The following is a 17151-nucleotide window of genomic DNA, read 5'->3' as shown; positions in this document are numbered from 1 at the left end:
TTTCAGGTGTCTCTCCCTAGTGGCTCTCTGGACACAAAGACCAAAGTTACAACAAGGAGGCCTGCCCTGCAGTATGCAGAATGGTGAGGACACCGTATTTCCTGTGCCGATGTAAATGAAACTGCAATTACTCCTTGGGTGAGGCCTGCACTGGAGACAGTTTAGAATGGGATGTCCCTGTTTAACAAACTCAGGGCTGTGTGTGTGCATGTGGGTGATGCAGATCTCTGGTGGATGGGACAGGATGGGGCAAAGTGAAGGGGAGATTCTGTCCTCCACCCGTTTTTGCTGAATCTGACCTCAGGAAAGACTCCATCTTAGTCTGCAGCCTCCTCTAATTGTTGTTTCCGTCTCCCAAACAATGTTAATTAAGGACAGAAGTGAATGATAGCAGGAAGTCTATCCTATCCCTACACCAATCAATGACCACTGGCGTCCAATCAATGACCATTGTCACTGGCCATTAACTAGAGTGGAAAACTGAGATACACAAAGCACAGTTCTTCCCAGCAAGAAGCCAGAGTGACACCAAGGCGACAGAAGAAAGACCCTCTCTGTTCCTGTGCCCGCACTGTAAGGGAGCATGCATGAGTGAGTCCCTCTGACTAGCAGGACTAATAAGATTTTTCCATCAAAAAGGGTTCAGGAAAAACCAGTGCTTGGGCCTGGAGGAAGGAGTGAGGTGGCAGAAATACTATTATGCATTAGTGCAGTCTAACACCCACTCAGGAACAGTCATGACAATCTGACATAGGGAATCAAACCCCAAGTGCAGAGGGAAGCCCTGTCTGGGGCAGACTGTACACACCTATGACAGAGACCTTTTTTTTAATGTCCTGGCAACTTGTATAGCATGCAAAGCATTACCGAACTGAACGATCAACCCTGCTGGCTGAGTGGCTGTTTGTGCACCTCTCTTCTAGGCTGAGTTAGCACTTGCAGAACCAAGGACCAGCTGGGGGAAGTTCCCTGGGCCTGGATGGACAATGAGTACAGGCAAGAGTCGTTCCCCTTGAGTAGCCCCTAACATGACAGCGGCTCGATTTTGTCCTTGTAGCGCAAGACAGAGGCCATGAATCATGGTGATAAAAGGGCAAGAGGGAATCTCAGTTCAGATCCTTGGAACGTGTCTACATCACAAAAAACCCCAGCAAAAGTGGCTTCCTTGTTAGGTCCCACCACAGAGGCCAAGAATTAATTGGGCCCTGGGATGAACTCATCTGTCACGCCTTTGAAATGGTCCACCAGTAGAGAGGCTGGAGCATGGGGACATGCTTGCTTGCTGTTGCCTGCCCTGGTGATCTATGGATGCTTCAATCTCTAGCATTGCCAGAACCCTATATTTTTCACAGCCACAATATTCACATTTTTATACCACTGGTCGAAACGCCGGGACTTTGGGATTTGCATTGTATTCTGATAACAATAGTATAGCTGCATCCATTGGGGATTGGCTTGGGGTGCAGCTCCAGTTGCATCACTTCTGTCATATTTAATTATCAATAGAGCCTACAACCACAGGAGTTGTTGTTGAATTAAATGCACAATATACAACAGGGACATTGTTGAACCCCCAACTAAAAGGAGAGAGATTTTCAACCACCAAAGGAAGGGATCAAATAGGAAAAAGATTTTCAAACCTGTGACCATTTTCTTTGCCTCACTGAAGGACCAGGTGGTGATGGGAGAGCATGTACTTGACTTTCTTTTCTGGAGGAGACCAGGTTCCCCAGTCTGCTTGGATTACTAATGTAATGAACTTGCTGGTCTCAAGGTGCCAGGTCACATCCCTTTAAAAAAAGGACATTTTGAGTTAGCCAAACTGTTGTTCTGGTTGACTGCTAATCGATTCCCAGATGGCAGTTAGGCTTGTAATAACCTTACTGGGAGCAGGGCAAAGCTGAGGATCCTCAGGGAGGGGGGTAGAGTGGGACTCTTCTCTGAGAACTGACATGAGGAGAGCATTATAGTTGTGGAGGAGCACGATTCTCTCTGACTAGAAGGGCGGTGAAATGCGGTACAGTGTACCCTCTCCACTTTGAGTATCAGCCTTTTCTGTGTTCAGGCTGTACAAAACTCTTCTGGGGTGATGGTGTTTTACCAGGGAGAAGGGAGGTAATTCTGGAAAGTGAAGGGTAAGAAAGGCTCCATGGCGGATGGCAGGTGGACTGAAGAAAGCAGTGAGTGGGGCAGTACAGGAGAGGGCTGGTATATCAGCCCCAGTCCTGAAGGAAACAGAGGAGGGGAAATACCCACAACACATTTGTGAAAGACAATTTAGTGAGAAGGTGTGACAGAATGCATCCCTGTATTCACACCCTACAGATTGTCGTAATAGTCTTTGTATTAAATATGCATTGTGAGGTATCATTTGAAAACTAAGAACTCACTGGTCAATAAATATCATGGTGGAATGTATTGTAGTATAAAATTATGACATCCCTGCTGTATAATGTTAAAGGCACATGTTCAAAGTCACATAGTCATTAGGGAAAGCGGATTAAACAGGTCTTAAACAAAGGGATGTGTGTTTACCTCAATTTGCACGTAAACTGTAAACGGAGTCCTTAGATAGAAGGGAGAGAAGGAATAGCATGAAATCTCCCCCCCAAGAAACTTGATGTCTCCTTGCTCTCAGCTGGAAAGAAACTTTATCTAGGGGTCACTCTCAAGAAAATGCATTTCAAAGGGTGACTGAACTATAAAAGTGAGGGGCTAAAACATCCCAGATTATCTCTCCCTATCCATCTCTCTTGAACCTTAAGAAGACAAAAGAATCCATCTCTTTGACTTTGGGAGGGATCGTAACCAGAAGATTGGCTAGTAATATTGTTGGAAGCATGTGGTATGAATTTTACCTTGAACCAAGCCTAATTTATAAAATTTAGTACTAGAAAACGCTTTATCTTTATTTTTCTTAGAACCATTTCTGACTTTAATGCCTTAATACTTGTACTGACTTAAAACTTATCCCTGTGTGGTGAAATAAACATTTTTTTTTCTTTAATAAACATTAATCCAGTGTTGTGAACTGTGTGGGTAACTCCAATTAAGGTGGCAGACTGTTGTATATTGTTCCTTTACAGGGACAATGGACCTTTATCTGAACTATCCAAGAGAGGGCAATACATTTTGGGGGGCCAAAATCCAGGATTGAGTGTGTGTTGGGGTCACTCTGCATGTGGTAACTACAGCTGCCGGAAGCCAGTTTTGCTGGTGTTTGTGACCTGCATGCTGTTTGTGAGGAGCCCAGGTTAGGAGCCACAATAGCAAAGCATTGTGTGACACCCAATGCTGATGGTCAGGGGTAACACAGCCCCTCCCTGGTCTGGATTGCACCCCAAAATGTCATACAAGGGAAGTAGGATAATGCTGTAGGTACTACTGCAGAAATCCAGGCCCCAACAGGCAATGCAGAGATGTAGACTAAATGCCCCAGCCGACCCACAGTAGGAGTGTGCCCCCGGGAGAGAGTCCCAAGTTTGCATGGGGTTTACCCTACACCTCTGTGCCCATCAGAGCCAGAGGGATTCCTTGCTCCCTCCAGTCTGCCAGCAACGGGTGTAAGGAGAGGTGTCATGGCATGAGTACAGGCGGAACTAGGGTGGGCACCACACCCAGGGCAGGGAGGTTTTTGGAGAATGGAGTGTCTGGCATGCTGGGAGTATGTGTGTGTGTTGCACAGCTGGCTGTGTGTGTGGAGGGGGGAGGGGTGTAAGGTCAGGGGCTCCCCTGCACTGCTGGGGATGGGGCCCATCTGCCATGATGCCCGGCTGCAGTGGTTGCCATGGGTCCTGGCGGGGCTGCTCAGCCCCACTCAAGGCGACTCGGAAGGGCCGGACTCCCGCGGTAACTCCTACGGCCGCCAGAGGCCGCTGTCTCCGTCGGGTGTGGGTGTGACCGACATTCCACGCCGACCCGACGCCGGGCAGGCTCCGTGGCCTCCGGAAGCACTTCCAGCCGGGCGGGGAGGGTTACGGGTACCCTCTTGCCGTCGTCACCAAGCCTGTGGAGTCGTCGTTAGCAGCGGCGCCTCGGCGGAAAGATGGCGGCGGCCGTAGAGTGATCGGCTCGGACAACGGCGGCGCCGGGGCTGCGCTGCGGCCTGGAGCGGTGAGGAGACCCGCGCCCGGCTCCCGTCGCCGCAAGCCCATCCCTGGGGACCGCGGCCCTGAAGCGCCCCGGCGTCTGGGAGCCGCCACAGCCTCCCGCCCCGCCCCCCAACCTGTGAACCTGCCACCCCCGGGCCCTGACACCGAGGGGCGCCTCCCGACACCGAGGGGTCGCAGGTGTTACCCCGCGCTGTGCCCGCCCCGCCATCTCCCCCCATGGGCTGGCATAGGATCGTGCTGCTCCCTGTCCAGTACAGGGGCCTGTGTGTTTCCTTCCCTCCCAGGGGATGATGAAGTGATGGATCATGATGCTCCGACCATCAGGCCCCGCAGAATCCAGAACCAAAACGTCATCCACCGCCTGGAGCGCCGAAGGATCAGCTCTGGCAAGGCTGGCACCCACTGGCACCAGGTCCGGGTCTTCCACCAGAATGTCTTCCCCAACTTCACTGTGGTCAACGTTGAGAAGCCGCCCTGCTTCCTGCGCAAGTTCTCCCCCGATGGACGCTACTTCATCGCCTTCTCCTCGGACCAGACCTCCCTGGAGATCTACGAGTATCAGGGCTGCCAGGCAGCAGAGGATCTCCTGCAGGGTTATGAGGGAGAAATCTTGGCCAATGGCAATGACCAAAGATCTGTCAACATCCGCGGGCGGCTCTTTGAACGTTTCTTTGTCTTGCTCCATATCACCAATGTGGCCTCCAATGGCGAGCACTTGAACCGCGAGTGCAGTTTATTCACAGATGATTGTCGCTATGTGATTGTGGGCTCTGCAGCTTACCTGCCTGAGGAACCTCATCCCCCATTTTTTGAGGTTTATCGCAATAGTGAGTCGGTTACCCCTAATCCCAGGTCCCCTTTGGAAGACTATTCTCTGCATATCATAGATCTTCACACAGGTAGACTGTGTGACACAAGGACATTCAAATGTGACAAAGTCATCTTGTCTCACAACCAAGGCTTGTATCTGTATAAGAATATTTTGGCCATTCTCTCAGTGCAGCAGCAGACTATTCACGTCTTTCAGGTGACGCCTGAGGGCACATTCATTGATGTGCGGACTATAGGCCGCTTCTGCTATGAAGACGACCTCCTGACCCTGTCCGCTGTCTATCCAGAGGTGCAACGAGACACTCAGACAGGGATGGCAAACCCATACAAAGAGCCTTTTATAAACTCTCTGAAACACAGGTTGTTGGTATACCTGTGGAGGAGGGCAGAGCAGGATGGGAGCGCGATGGCGAAAAGGAGGTTCTTCCAGTACTTTGATCAGCTGAGGCAGCTGCGCATGTGGAAAATGCAGCTGTTGGATGAGAGCCATCTGTTTATTAAATACACCAGTGAAGATGTGGTCACATTACGGGTGACAGACCCCTCACAGGTAGGGTCTGCCCTCTTGGGGCAGCTTATTGCTTTGTTGAGGCTGTTTTCATGAAGACAAATATTGTAAGGTACATTTCTAGTGTAAGTGCTGATTTAGCTCTTTGAGTGTTGGGTTTAAATCTTCTGTTAAGGCCTTCACAGTATATAATTTGGATCCTGTTGTGAGGAGTCTTGTAGATATTTTTGATGGTATATAGTAATATTCCTCCTCACTATGTCAAAACTTCATAGAAATCACAGAGAGAAAAGACCAATGTGATTATCCAATTCCATCTTCCTGCAAATGCAGGATTGTTTCCTATACAACACTTACTGGTGCTTTGCTCAGTCTGTTGTTGTTAATTATATTTTCATAATCAGGATCAGGGACCTATTATGCCTGGCATTGTACAAATACAGAATAAAAATAGTCCTTGTCCTGATGAGCATACAATCTGATTATAATTGTAAATGGCCCAGTTGACAGGATTTCTGCTTCTCTTGGGACTGTTCCACAGTCTAATAGAACTAATTATTGGGACCTGTTCCATAAAACTCATTCTAAATTTTTCTTAATTTCTTCCAATTATTCCTAATGTTACCCTATATATATTGTAACTTCTTTCCATCTTTGGCATCTACAGCCTTCAGTTACCTGTAGAGAGTCATTCCCCACTTCTGCATCAGATGTCTTACACAACCTATACAATTAGTTCTTTAAATCAGCTTATCTCAATCCCTCTAGCCTGCTGATCATTTTGTTCCTTTTTTCCACACTCACCAGTTTGCCTTTCTGTTGAAACGGTGCCCAGAACTAAAGAGTGGTTTAGAGGCAGTCATGCCAGAGTAATATAAAGAAAGGACTGTTAACTACCCTACTCTATGCTCTACAAACTCTGCATGTGCCACCCCAACTGACCCTTTTTTCTTGACCTATTGTATTGCATAGTTGGGTCTCTAAGCCATTATTGCTTTCCAGATGCTTCCCTCCTGTTATGTATGTGTGTTTGAGTATTTTTTCAATGCAATAGCTGGCATTTTTCCAACCTGAATTTCACTTTTGCTGCTTACAACTCTAATCTCTCAAAGCTCCTTACTATCTTTCTGTGCTGGATGGAATTTGCAATTCCCAGTTCAGTATCATCTGCTGTCTCTAATTAATATGTTGTTTACTCCCACTTCCAAGTTGGTAATGAAGTTAAATCACAACAGCTGTAATGCCAATCTCTGTAGTAGACATCCCTTTCCCCCATAATGCAAAACATTGTTTTATTGTTGCCATTTTTCTTAGAGATCTTCAGTTTTCAATTTGGTCTGAGACTACTTTAAGTTTTTTAATCAACTTAATTCCTTTCATCTGCTTATTTTATAATTCTATTAAAAATATCTGGCAAGAACTCTTTATAAACTTGCAGTGCTGCTCACTGTTCTGTTTTTCTCTGGAAGTTTAATGACTCCTTCCCCACCTCCCTCTTTGTCCTATTGTTTTTCTAGGGCTAGAGGTTGCAATGAAGGGATGGTAACTGTCAGCTTTGAAGCTTTTTTTTTATGTTACTTCTTCCATTGTGTGCATACATTAGTCTGCTCTAGAGTCATAAAGAACGTTAGGTTGTGTGCACTGTTTATTACTATAAAGTAGTTGAGGACTGAGTCTGTTTTGCAAAAGCAGCATTGAAATATTTGTCTAACAAATACGTGAACATAAACAACATAGATATTGCAAAGATACTAAACCTTTGTCCAAGTGGGTTGCAATTTAGGGTATTTTGGGGTATCCTTTACTGCTCCTGGCATCTTGAGTGCTGTCAGTGGCTAAAATACCATAAGCCTTCCTGATTTGGAATTCTCTAGGATCTGGACTTTGACAAGGTATTTGTGACTGGTTACTGCAATGCTCTCTAGACTGGTTCCATTTAAAGACCTCTTAGACTTTACAGTTGATGCAGATCATGGCTGGCTTGAAGCCTCCGAGGCAAGCAGCACACTACACTAGTTCTTCAGGAGATATGCTTAGCTTCCCTTTTTGTTTCTGGGTCCACTTCCAGATACTGACTTTGATTTGTGAAACTCTGTGTAAGCTCTGGCTGTCTGATCAGCTGAGGCATTCAAGGTAACTGGTTAATAGGGTCTAGATATAAGCTCCTGTGACAAGCTGGTGTGTGTATAGCTCTCAGCTGTGGAATGTCTTTCATTTACCTCTGATTTGAGGGAGCCAGAGCTTATTGACAGTTAGCATAGAACAAGGCCCATCTTATTTCCTAGGTTTTTCATGAAGAGGGGTTGAGTGGGTTGGTATTTAGGGTATTGTTTTCTTGGGGCATTCAGAGGGAAAAGTCAAAGATTTAATTTTTATTAAAACTTGTAAAGGTTATTTTTAAAATGTTATACATGACCCTTGAGTTTTGATAAACACGTTTATACATCTAAATAAACAAAAAGTAATACAAGGTCAAGCAAAAATGGTCACATTTTAGATCTGCCAACCCTTGCCACAAAGTCCCTTCTTCATGCTCTGCCATTTCCACTGCTCTTGGATGGTTTCTATGGCAGCTATAGCAGGGCTCTCTATTTAGTGAAAATTCTGTTCTTTCCTTGCACTTGAATCTAAACTTTCCTATGTTTGTTTGTTTGATTATCCAGTGAGGCCTAAAATTATGATACAGTTGAATATCTAAGCCTGATTCTTTTTCCCTCAGTTCTTGGAATCAAAGCATTACATTGGCAGTAACATAGACTAGATGATTTAATAGGTCGTCGTCGCCGCCCCCCGCCGCCTCCCCCCTCCCCCCCCAATCTTCTGATTAACACCAACAGAAGTAGCGGGAACCTATACTGAAAGTATGGAAAATGAATTCTCAGTTATTCAGATGGGTCTAAACATTAAGTGTTCTATGGAAATACTGTTTTTCTCAATAGCTATCTTATACCTAACTTATGCCAAGTATAGCATGACATCACACCCAGGTATTACAAGTGGCTCTAAAATATCATTGAGAAGAGTTTCTCTGGTTTAGCACATTCCATAGACACATAATTACAGTAAATACAGAGATGCCTGTAAAAGGAATATCTTACAATTTTTCAATCTTTAAGGTGGTAAATATTTGTACAGGATTGAACTGTGGGTAGTTGAAACCCTTTTCCCTTCCCTCCTTCCATCTCTACTCCTATCCTATAGCCCAGAAGGGCTTTCTTTTCTGGATATGGTGATTTAGCTAATAGGTGATGGAGAGTAATACGTGGATATTGGGCAACCATCTGTTTTCCCCATTTTCTGAATTGTCTAAGTACCATGTGTCAGCAACAGTTCCCTTGAGAGAGAGAGAACTGGATAGCATGGACCACCCTCTCCAAAAACAACACAATTCTGTAACAGGCCATGGGTTTGGGATAGTAATAGTATAGACTCCATTCACTTTTCAGAGACCCATCTGAGTTATTCCCTCATTCTTCTCCCCAGCCCACAAATTATGCTATAGGGTGAATTCTTGAGGTGAGTCTGCAATTGGACTTTTTGTAAAACTAGGCCAGTCCTGCATTGTGGGTATATCAAGGTGGCATCTATATATTGGAAATATGTTCAGACCTTTCCCAAGCATCTAATATAAATGGAGATCTTAAGGTCTGAGTTCATCAGGAATTACAAAGGTGCTACTCTGTTAGCAGCATTGTGTTGTTAGAGGTCATGCATGTGACTGATATCTGGGTTGGGGAGTTAGTGTTTGTAGCACTTGAGTAAACTTATCTATGGAAAAATTTACTGCAGAATGCCTGAGTCATGTTTTGGATTTACAATTGCAATGACACCTGGAAATTCTTGGATAAGAGTGTCAGTATAAAAAAGAAAGTTATTGTCTTTCAAGCTTTCATTTCTATATCCGCCGGATACCTGAAGGGAAAATTTTTGCAGGCAGTGTTGGAACACAATGCACTAAAAATATTTCATCTCTGCATGTTGGAAATATTAAGAGGAAGAAAATAAATGCCAAAAAAAAAAAAAAAAAAAAAGCGCTCGGCTCTCCACATACAGGAAAAATAATTTGTTGCCAGCCAGCCCCTGGTTTAAAATCACTTCCCCAGCAGGAAAGAAAATTAAATCTGCCACTTTAAAAAGCATTTTATATTTGGTGGGGAGCGAGGAAGAGAAAGCAGAAATATTGACGTCCACTTTCAAATGAAAAATTGGAAGCACATAAAGTTCCCTTCATAAATAATTACCCTGTAGTGAATAGGCTGGATAATCGGTTATCCTTTGAGGTATTTGAATAGCATAATGAATTTGTATAGGGAATGTGAGATTCTCCTACATTGCAGAGTAATTGTGGGCAGTCTTTTGTGTGTATGTTGTATGTTTGGGGGGAAGGATTCCCAAATAATATAGACCTTGTATTGTCTGTTTGCACTTTGCTGGAAAACAACTAACTCTGCTACTCTCTGCAGCCTTCGTTCTTTGTTGTGTACAACATGGTGACCACAGAAGTTATTGCTGTGTTCGAGAATACTTCGGATGAGTTACTGGAGCTCTTTGAGAACTTCTGTGACCTCTTCAGGAATGCCACCCTGCACAGCGAGGCTGTCCAGTTTCCCTGCTCAGCTTCCAGTAACAACTTTGCCAGACAGATCCAGCGCCGGTGAGCCATTCGGAGCATGCCTTATACCGTATAGGTACACGCTCAACACTGCCAGCCAAAGGCCAGTATCAAGTAGCTGTGGCAACCTTGAGAAACCTAGCTCCTTAGTGACTCATTGGTGTGACAGTCCATTCTGAACATGGCTCATCTCATCACAGCCTTATGGTTCTGAAATCTGCTGAACACACAAGGCTGACCCAGCAGGTTCTGTATTCCACAGTCACTGTCTTGTTTGGTCTTCCATGCAAATAGTAGACCAAGGCTAGAAAATCCACAGTGACAATCTAAGCACCTAATCCTAAGGAGGAAGATTTCTGAGGGAAGAATGCTGCCAGCACACCTAGTGCTGTGACTTCCTCTGGGGCTGCTTAAGTGATGCTCTCTGAGTAGTTTAGTGCCCAAAGCTAGGATTTGTTAAACCAAAAATGTCACCAAACTTGGGATTTATTTTGCTAAACAGGCTTCCCCAAACCTAATATAAATAAACCTGTGTTTGTGGCATTTTCTACAATTTCAGCAAAAAGCAGACAGTTCTTTTTTTCAGTTAGACCTTCCATTCCAGTGCGAAAGTGAAACTGACCAGTCTAGTGTCACAGTGAAAGTGGAGTGAGATGTAGACATAAATAAGGCTTCTGAAATTTGTTTAAATAGACAAAGGGCATGTTAGTAATGCAGGTAGGATGTTTCTGAAATGTGTTCCTAGGAATATGTGATGATGTGTCAAGTGTGCCAGAGCCTCTTGTACTTCCCACAACTTTAAATTTAACTTCAGCATAACTATGTGGTGACCACTTCTGTCATTGTTTATAGGGGAGACTTCTGTTGATTCAAGTTGTTGCATCCATGCAAGTGAAGGAGACTTAGTTGTCTTGTACATTTCCATAACTCCCACAATTCCTTACTGCTTGAACTTAATGCAAACATATGATGTGCTGCTCTTGTTTCCTAGCTGAAAGGGGAGGCAAGAACCTCCTCAGCCCTCTGCTTGCTGTTCAGAGCCTATAATGGGGCTGGTTATAGAGATGTGCTTTATGGTGCTTTTTAGATAAGTAAACACGATATGCCTTTGCACTGAAAGTTTACAGTCCAATATAAACTGTCCCCGATAAGCGTCTCTTATACCGCTGGTCTTATAAATGTTGGTTCTCCCCAGCAGAAAGCTCAAATTCTGCTTACTAACTTGGAAAAAAAAGAAAAACTCCAATCAGATTAATCTTTTCATGGGAAAGAACTTTTCCAACTGTGCTGAGCTAAACAGCTGCAGGCTTCTCTTCAAGGTTCTTCCTCTTCTACAGTTTCTTCCCTTTATGCAATCAAAACATAATGGCTGGGGAGAGATGGATTCCCAAGTCATCCTTCAACCTTAGGAGTTCAGCTGTTATTGCACACCCTTCAGGCTTCACTTACACTGTTTACGATTTTTCCAGTAAAACCTGGATTGATTGATAAGATGCTAATCCATCTCTCCCCATTTCTGATCCTATACACTTCCTGTACTGCAGGGCAGCTGTAGCCAGACCTTGTGGAATGGCAAGTTCCTATTCATTTATATTAGTTCATAGTTCCAAAACAGAATAGGAACTATTCTGATTGAGGAATAGATAAAAAGGTCACCAGAATTGAGATTGATGGTGTATTAGCTGAAATAGAATTTTTGATGTTAGTAGTAGTAGTTTTTAAACTGGTGCTATTTTGTTATCTCTGTCCTTTTCGAACACTAATGTCCCCTTACATTACGCTATTTATCTGTGCGCTTTTCCAATAAAATCTGTCCCTTTGTCTGCTCCAGGTTTAAGGACACTATTGTGAATGCAAAGTATGGAGGGCACACAGAGGCTGTGCGGAGGCTGCTGGGTCAACTCCCGATTAGTGCTCAGTCTTACAGCGGCAGCCCTTACCTTGATCTCTCCCTCTTCAGTTATGATGACAAGTGGGTGTCAGTCATGGAACGGCCAAAGACTTGTGGAGATCATCCCATAAGGTATGAAGAAGAGTCAGAAAATTGCACATGGCTAGGACTGAATGGTACATGGCATCTGCCCCATGAGACTGAAGTGTACATGTAGAAATGTCTGCCTTTTCCCCTCCTCCGTCCCATTAGAGCAAAGTCCTTGTTTAAATGATTCTGGAGAACACCAGTAAATTAGGAAGCTCTCCCTTTCCTCTCCTGTGGATTGGGCCTATTTTACATGTGCATCTATAGAGAGCTCTTCCAAAACTGGAGTTGAGGTGCATTGGCCATATTGAGAGGCAGAAATGTGTTGAGAAACTTGAACAGCCATTAACATGTACATTAAAATTCTCTCTTCTCAGACTCCAGCCTTTTGCTATATGGCAGCCAGCATGCTGTGGTTCTAATGTATAACTTTGCTTTACCACATCAAGAAAATGCTCATTGGGAGGTGGGACTGGCTCACACTAACACTGGTCTGATTTGTTTAAATATCTTAAGTCCTGTGACTACAGTGGAAGATGTGAGATGCTATCCATAATGTTCATGTTGTTGGTTTGACTGTCTTCATGTTCCATTGTCCGTTATGCATACTGAGAAACTTAGAAACCAAAGTCATCTTTCACTATGAACTTTATTCCTCTTCATTTAACAAACATCAGAGTTCCTAGTCCCCTTCTCCGATCCTCTCTTGGGTTTCTCATTAATTAAAAACCTGTAATGCATAAGAAACTTGCTTGCACAGCAGAAGCTTTGATCAGACCTAAGGGTCATTCCGCTTATTTCTGTCTGTGTCTTAGAGTTGTTAGCAGGAATGTGCCTAACCTTGAGAGTGGGGAAGATTTGCAATGCCCCTTGCAGACCAACAGGGGGAGCTTGCACATTTCTATCTTGGTTGCGCTCAAATTATTTCTGTTTATTGGCCACAGCAGTGAATTTCAAGAATAGCTGTTTAGAATCTGGCACTTCCCCACCAGATTTGAAATGTCTTAAGAAAGATCATACTTTGGGCCTAAATGTGCTGCGTGTCCCAGGGCAGAAAACTGCACTGCTCTTAGTGCTTGAAGAGCAAAATAAATCCTACATTTTGTGAACAAAGAGAGATATCTCAGAGGTAATACTGTGCTCTGTGACTGCCCTGATATTGGGGTTTTGATCTTCCCAGAGAGATGGGAAACGGGTCACAATCACCAACTTTATTGCTGTCCACAGTATTCTCTCCCACACCATACACACTACCCTTGCCTAAGATTTGGATACTTCTGACCATTCATATGCTCACAATCCCCAAATCATACATATTTTATTTCCTGTCTGTATGGTTTGGTTTGATCTCAAACTGTAAAATCTACAGAGAAATATCTGCTGCTTTTCTTGTTGCTGTACTTGACGTTGAGAGATCTCACTGGATGATGTTTGTTTGCATCCGCCAACATTTGTGTAGCTTCTACAGACAAAAGGGAGTAGGACTGCAGACATTTGCTGTAGCCATGTCTTCTGTAGTAAACAAAGCAAACTACCACCTCCCCTCCCTCCCCTGAGTAGACTGTGCAGCTTTGCACTTTTGAAGATCAGGTTATAAAATGCCAGAGTCAATCAGGACTTGAATAGGGATTTGGAGCTTGGGGGGGAAGCACCTGTTTATAGTATGCAGGGCAATTCAATAGCAGAAGTAAACCTTAACCATTCAACAGCTGGTAAAGTGCTGCTGTGTTTCACACAAGACAGAGTGATTAATAAGATACAACAGCGGCCCGTCATGCATAAAAGGGTTTTGAAATAAAGATGCGTTAGCTTTATTTTCTCATTACTGGTAATGTAGGATTTATAGTGACAGTTCCATGCGCCTGGCTTTGGCACAAAGCCCATCAGCAGCCCAAGGTACATACAATCTATATTTTATTTTCTTCTATGCCATACATGGTTTGAGGTCCCATAGTCGTGTCCTGCAGTGACTCAGCACCCACTCATGCTGCCTTTAGCTTACTTCCTCCCTGCTGTTGGTTTTACTGTCTCTTTTCCCTTGAGAGGCTGCAGCAGTCCTCTTTTTCAGCTGCTGGAGTGGCTGACATTGGGCTTCATGGCCTCTTTGCTGATGGAATGACTTTAGGGCCTCTCCCCCGATATCTGTTTACAAGAGGCTTGGCAGCAAACTCATAGCAGGGAACTACAAAGCTTGTGGGGGAGCATGTGAAGGAGGTGCCTGGGCTGCCAAATTCGTAACAGCAGCTCCTGTGCCAGGGCGTTAAAGATTGTCAATCTAAAGGATTAATAATGAGCCAATTTAAAGTGGTCTGCAGATACATTTACCATTTTTGTACAATTTGAAAAGCCTGGTTTTGTTTTTTATTGACACAAGGTCTTATGTTTCAGTACCGAGTTTATCCACAGAGTGAGAGTCCATGGAAATAGCCTCTGATTGCAGAGCACTTTTAAAAATAGATTTAAAAATACCAAACTGAGCACATCTTTGAGATTACCTGAGATTACAGGGAGCTCATCTTGAGTGTGTTAAATTACCTTGAATTGTGGCAAGAGGAGCAGACCATAGGACATATTTTAGTTGAAAAACAACCCCCCACTTGCGTGGTTCCCGAGTAGGAGCTTTTTGGAAAGCCAACTACCAAGATTGTAGCTCTTTTGCTTAGTTCTTATGTAATTGGCAGGCAGGTTGGTTGGCCCTCTTATTCAGGTGAGGAGGGAGATTGGAGAGGAGAATGGCACACTAGAAAAATGTGAGGAATTTAGCAAGTTGCATTATCAAAACCTGGAGGGTGTCTGATATTAAAAGAATCTGTCTGGAGTCATTGCTGCCAGCATAAGAGCTGTGAGTGCACCAGGCTAGCAGGTGGTGTTGGGAAGAATGTGCTCTGATACAAAAGTGATTTTGAGCTGAAACCAGAGGCAAATGCAAACAACCAAAATCTACCAGGCAGGCAGGCAGGAAATGGAGACAGGGATAGACTGACCACCAGAAGTCTGTGCTCAGAAAAAGGTCATAGCAGTTGAACCAACTTCAGGGCCAGTGTAATAACAGAAGGCTATTTGGTTTTCAAAGGTGTATGAAATCATCTGAAAAATCCACAAAAGTATTGGTGGAAGGTGAAGTTGCAGAGATCTTTGTGTTCTCTTAGAGATGAAGGGGGTGCAGCTTGAAACAGCATAACTCTTGGACATGGAAAGGAGATCCTTCAGGACACAGGAAAGACCAAACAAATAAAGGAGGGCTAGGCAGAACTCCCTTTAGAGTCGGCCAACGCTATTCTGCTTATGAGCTAGAAAATCACTGAAGACCAATGTCCACGGGGAACGAGGGACCGACATGAGTCCCTTTCCAGATCATCCAAATTTGTTCCTCCAGGACTACTGCATTGACAGTTTTCACTGGAAATCTGCAAGTGACTGAGAGTTCTGGCTTGAATTGATACAGCCTATTAAGTAGTTTCTAAGGCACCCTAGAGCAGAGTAAAGTCCAGTAGCTCTCCTACATCTTCTGAATGGGGACACAGTGAGGGGACATGATGTGCGAGTAGCCAAGTCAAATGTCAGCAATGTGATGTTGCGGTAGAACAGGAGAGAAACATTGCATTCTCACAGTTGGGAAGTGAAGGCTGTTTTTTAAAAGTTGCTAAAAGGAATGGGTTTGTTTTCTCATTTGCTCATGTGTAACTCCCATTATGAGTATGAGAGATGCTTGCATCAATGGGAGAGTAGGGAGCCAGCACGTATCTTATAGGGATAACGTCTTTTATTTTTAACTATGGATCCAGAAATCTGAGCCTGCAAGCGTGAAATACAGCCCTTTGCAAGAGGCTTCTCTCATTTATGGCACTAAAATGAGTTAAAATGTTAGAGTTTAAAAACTTCTACCAAGGAATGGACTTACCCTATGTCACCTTACATCAGTCATATTGCTTAGTCAGTGCTACTTATTGGCCATGCAGGCTGAGTCTGTTGCACTATCTTGCCAGAATGCCGTTGTGCAAATACCAGGGATGGACTACAAGGCAGTCGTAAGTGGAACCTGTCCCTTTTCATACAGAATCCAAGATAGCAATGCCTGTGAGCAGGAATAGACATAACCAGCATTCTCTCTTTCTCTTCCTCACAGATTTTATGCCCGGGATTCTGGCCTCCTGAAGTTTGAAATCCAAGCAGGACTCTTGGGCCGACCCATCAATCACACAGTACGACGCCTGGTTGCATTCACCTTTCACCCCTTTGAGCCTTTTGCCATCTCGGTGCAGCGGACTAATGCAGAATATGTTGTTAATTTCCACATGAGGCACAGCTGCACATAGTATAATACTCAGCTGGGGCAGCTGCTGCCATCATAGACACACCAAAGCCAGACACGCATGCCTTCTAGGAAACCAAACTGTTGCTCACCCAAGGAACCTGACCTGGCAGCCCTTACTAACCAGCATTGTTCCCCTGGGCCTGCAGCTGGCACTTGCACACCATTGAAAGAGAATCCCATTGTGCTTCTGAAGAAGCCATCTTGATAGATTAGTCTTGTGACCATTTCTTTCTGTAGATCCCATCCAGTTCATACTGCCAAAGCCCCTTATTGCATTAAGCCCTGTCTTTTCCCACACCTATCGATGAACAAAATGTAGCTGAGAAACCTTGCCTGTTTCCCCAAGGTGTCTTCTTTTCTCTGGCTTTGTCTGTTTTGTGATAGCAAAGGCAGAGTTCTCTACATATACTGGACACTCCCTTCTGCACCGGTGACCTTCTACCTAGTCAAGACCGATAATCTGTTTTACAGAGAGAGAATAGAAGCCATGGTGGTGGGTTGTTTTTTTTTTTTTTTTTTTAAATTGTACCTTCATTGTTATGGGGAAACAAAACTAGATCTTGTTCTGAGTCATACAGTGCACTCAAGCCATGTCAACATGCAAGACATTAGAGAAGAAAAGTCTTTGTTAGTGGGGTGGTCTAGTAGTTAGAGAAGGTCGCTGGAATCAGGGAAGACGATTTCTATTCCTGACACTTATGCAAGTCACTTAATCTTTGTGCCTTAGTTTCCAACTGTAAAATGAGGATGAGACTGATCTACCTTCTGTAAAGCACTTTGAGCCCCTCACATGAA

General features: G+C 44.2%; 1 protein-coding gene across 2 annotated transcripts; it reads left to right on the top strand.

Moving 5' to 3' along the window:
- Positions 1–4013: 4013 nt before the first annotated feature.
- DET1 (DET1 partner of COP1 E3 ubiquitin ligase) lies at positions 4014–16687 on the top strand. 2 transcript variants are annotated; one of them, XM_067555665.1, is made up of 5 exons: positions 4014–4113; positions 4397–5493; positions 9915–10105; positions 11895–12086; positions 16168–16687. In XM_067555665.1, the coding sequence occupies exons 2-5, from the start codon at positions 4411–4413 to the stop codon at positions 16355–16357; spliced, it is 1656 nt and encodes a 551-aa protein (XP_067411766.1). In that variant the 5' UTR covers positions 4014–4113; positions 4397–4410; the 3' UTR covers positions 16358–16687. The 2 variants fall into 2 exon arrangements, with proteins under 2 accessions (XP_067411766.1, XP_067411765.1); XM_067555664.1 differs by lacking the exon at positions 4014–4113 and having other exon boundaries at positions 4364–5493.
- The last annotated feature ends 464 nt before the right edge of the window (positions 16688–17151 follow it).

Source organism: Emydura macquarii, unplaced genomic scaffold, assembly GCF_026122565.2.
Source record: "Emydura macquarii macquarii isolate MOO-44397 ecotype Brisbane River unplaced genomic scaffold, CSIRO-AGI_Emac_v2 contig_1644, whole genome shotgun sequence".
Taxonomy (NCBI): Eukaryota; Metazoa; Chordata; order Testudines; family Chelidae; genus Emydura; species Emydura macquarii.
This window is presented reverse-complemented; position numbering and strand designations above follow the sequence as displayed.

Excerpts from the sequence above, each read along its gene's own strand:
- DET1 (XM_067555665.1), top strand. The coding sequence starts at position 4,411 with ATGGATCATGATGCTCCGACCATCAGGCCCCGCAGAATCCAGAACCAA. Across the intron at positions 10,106-11,894 it reads GCCAGACAGATCCAGCGCCG|GTTTAAGGACACTATTGTGA; the intron begins GTGAGCCATTCG and ends TGTCTGCTCCAG. Across the intron at positions 12,087-16,167 it reads TGTGGAGATCATCCCATAAG|ATTTTATGCCCGGGATTCTG; the intron begins GTATGAAGAAGA and ends TCTTCCTCACAG.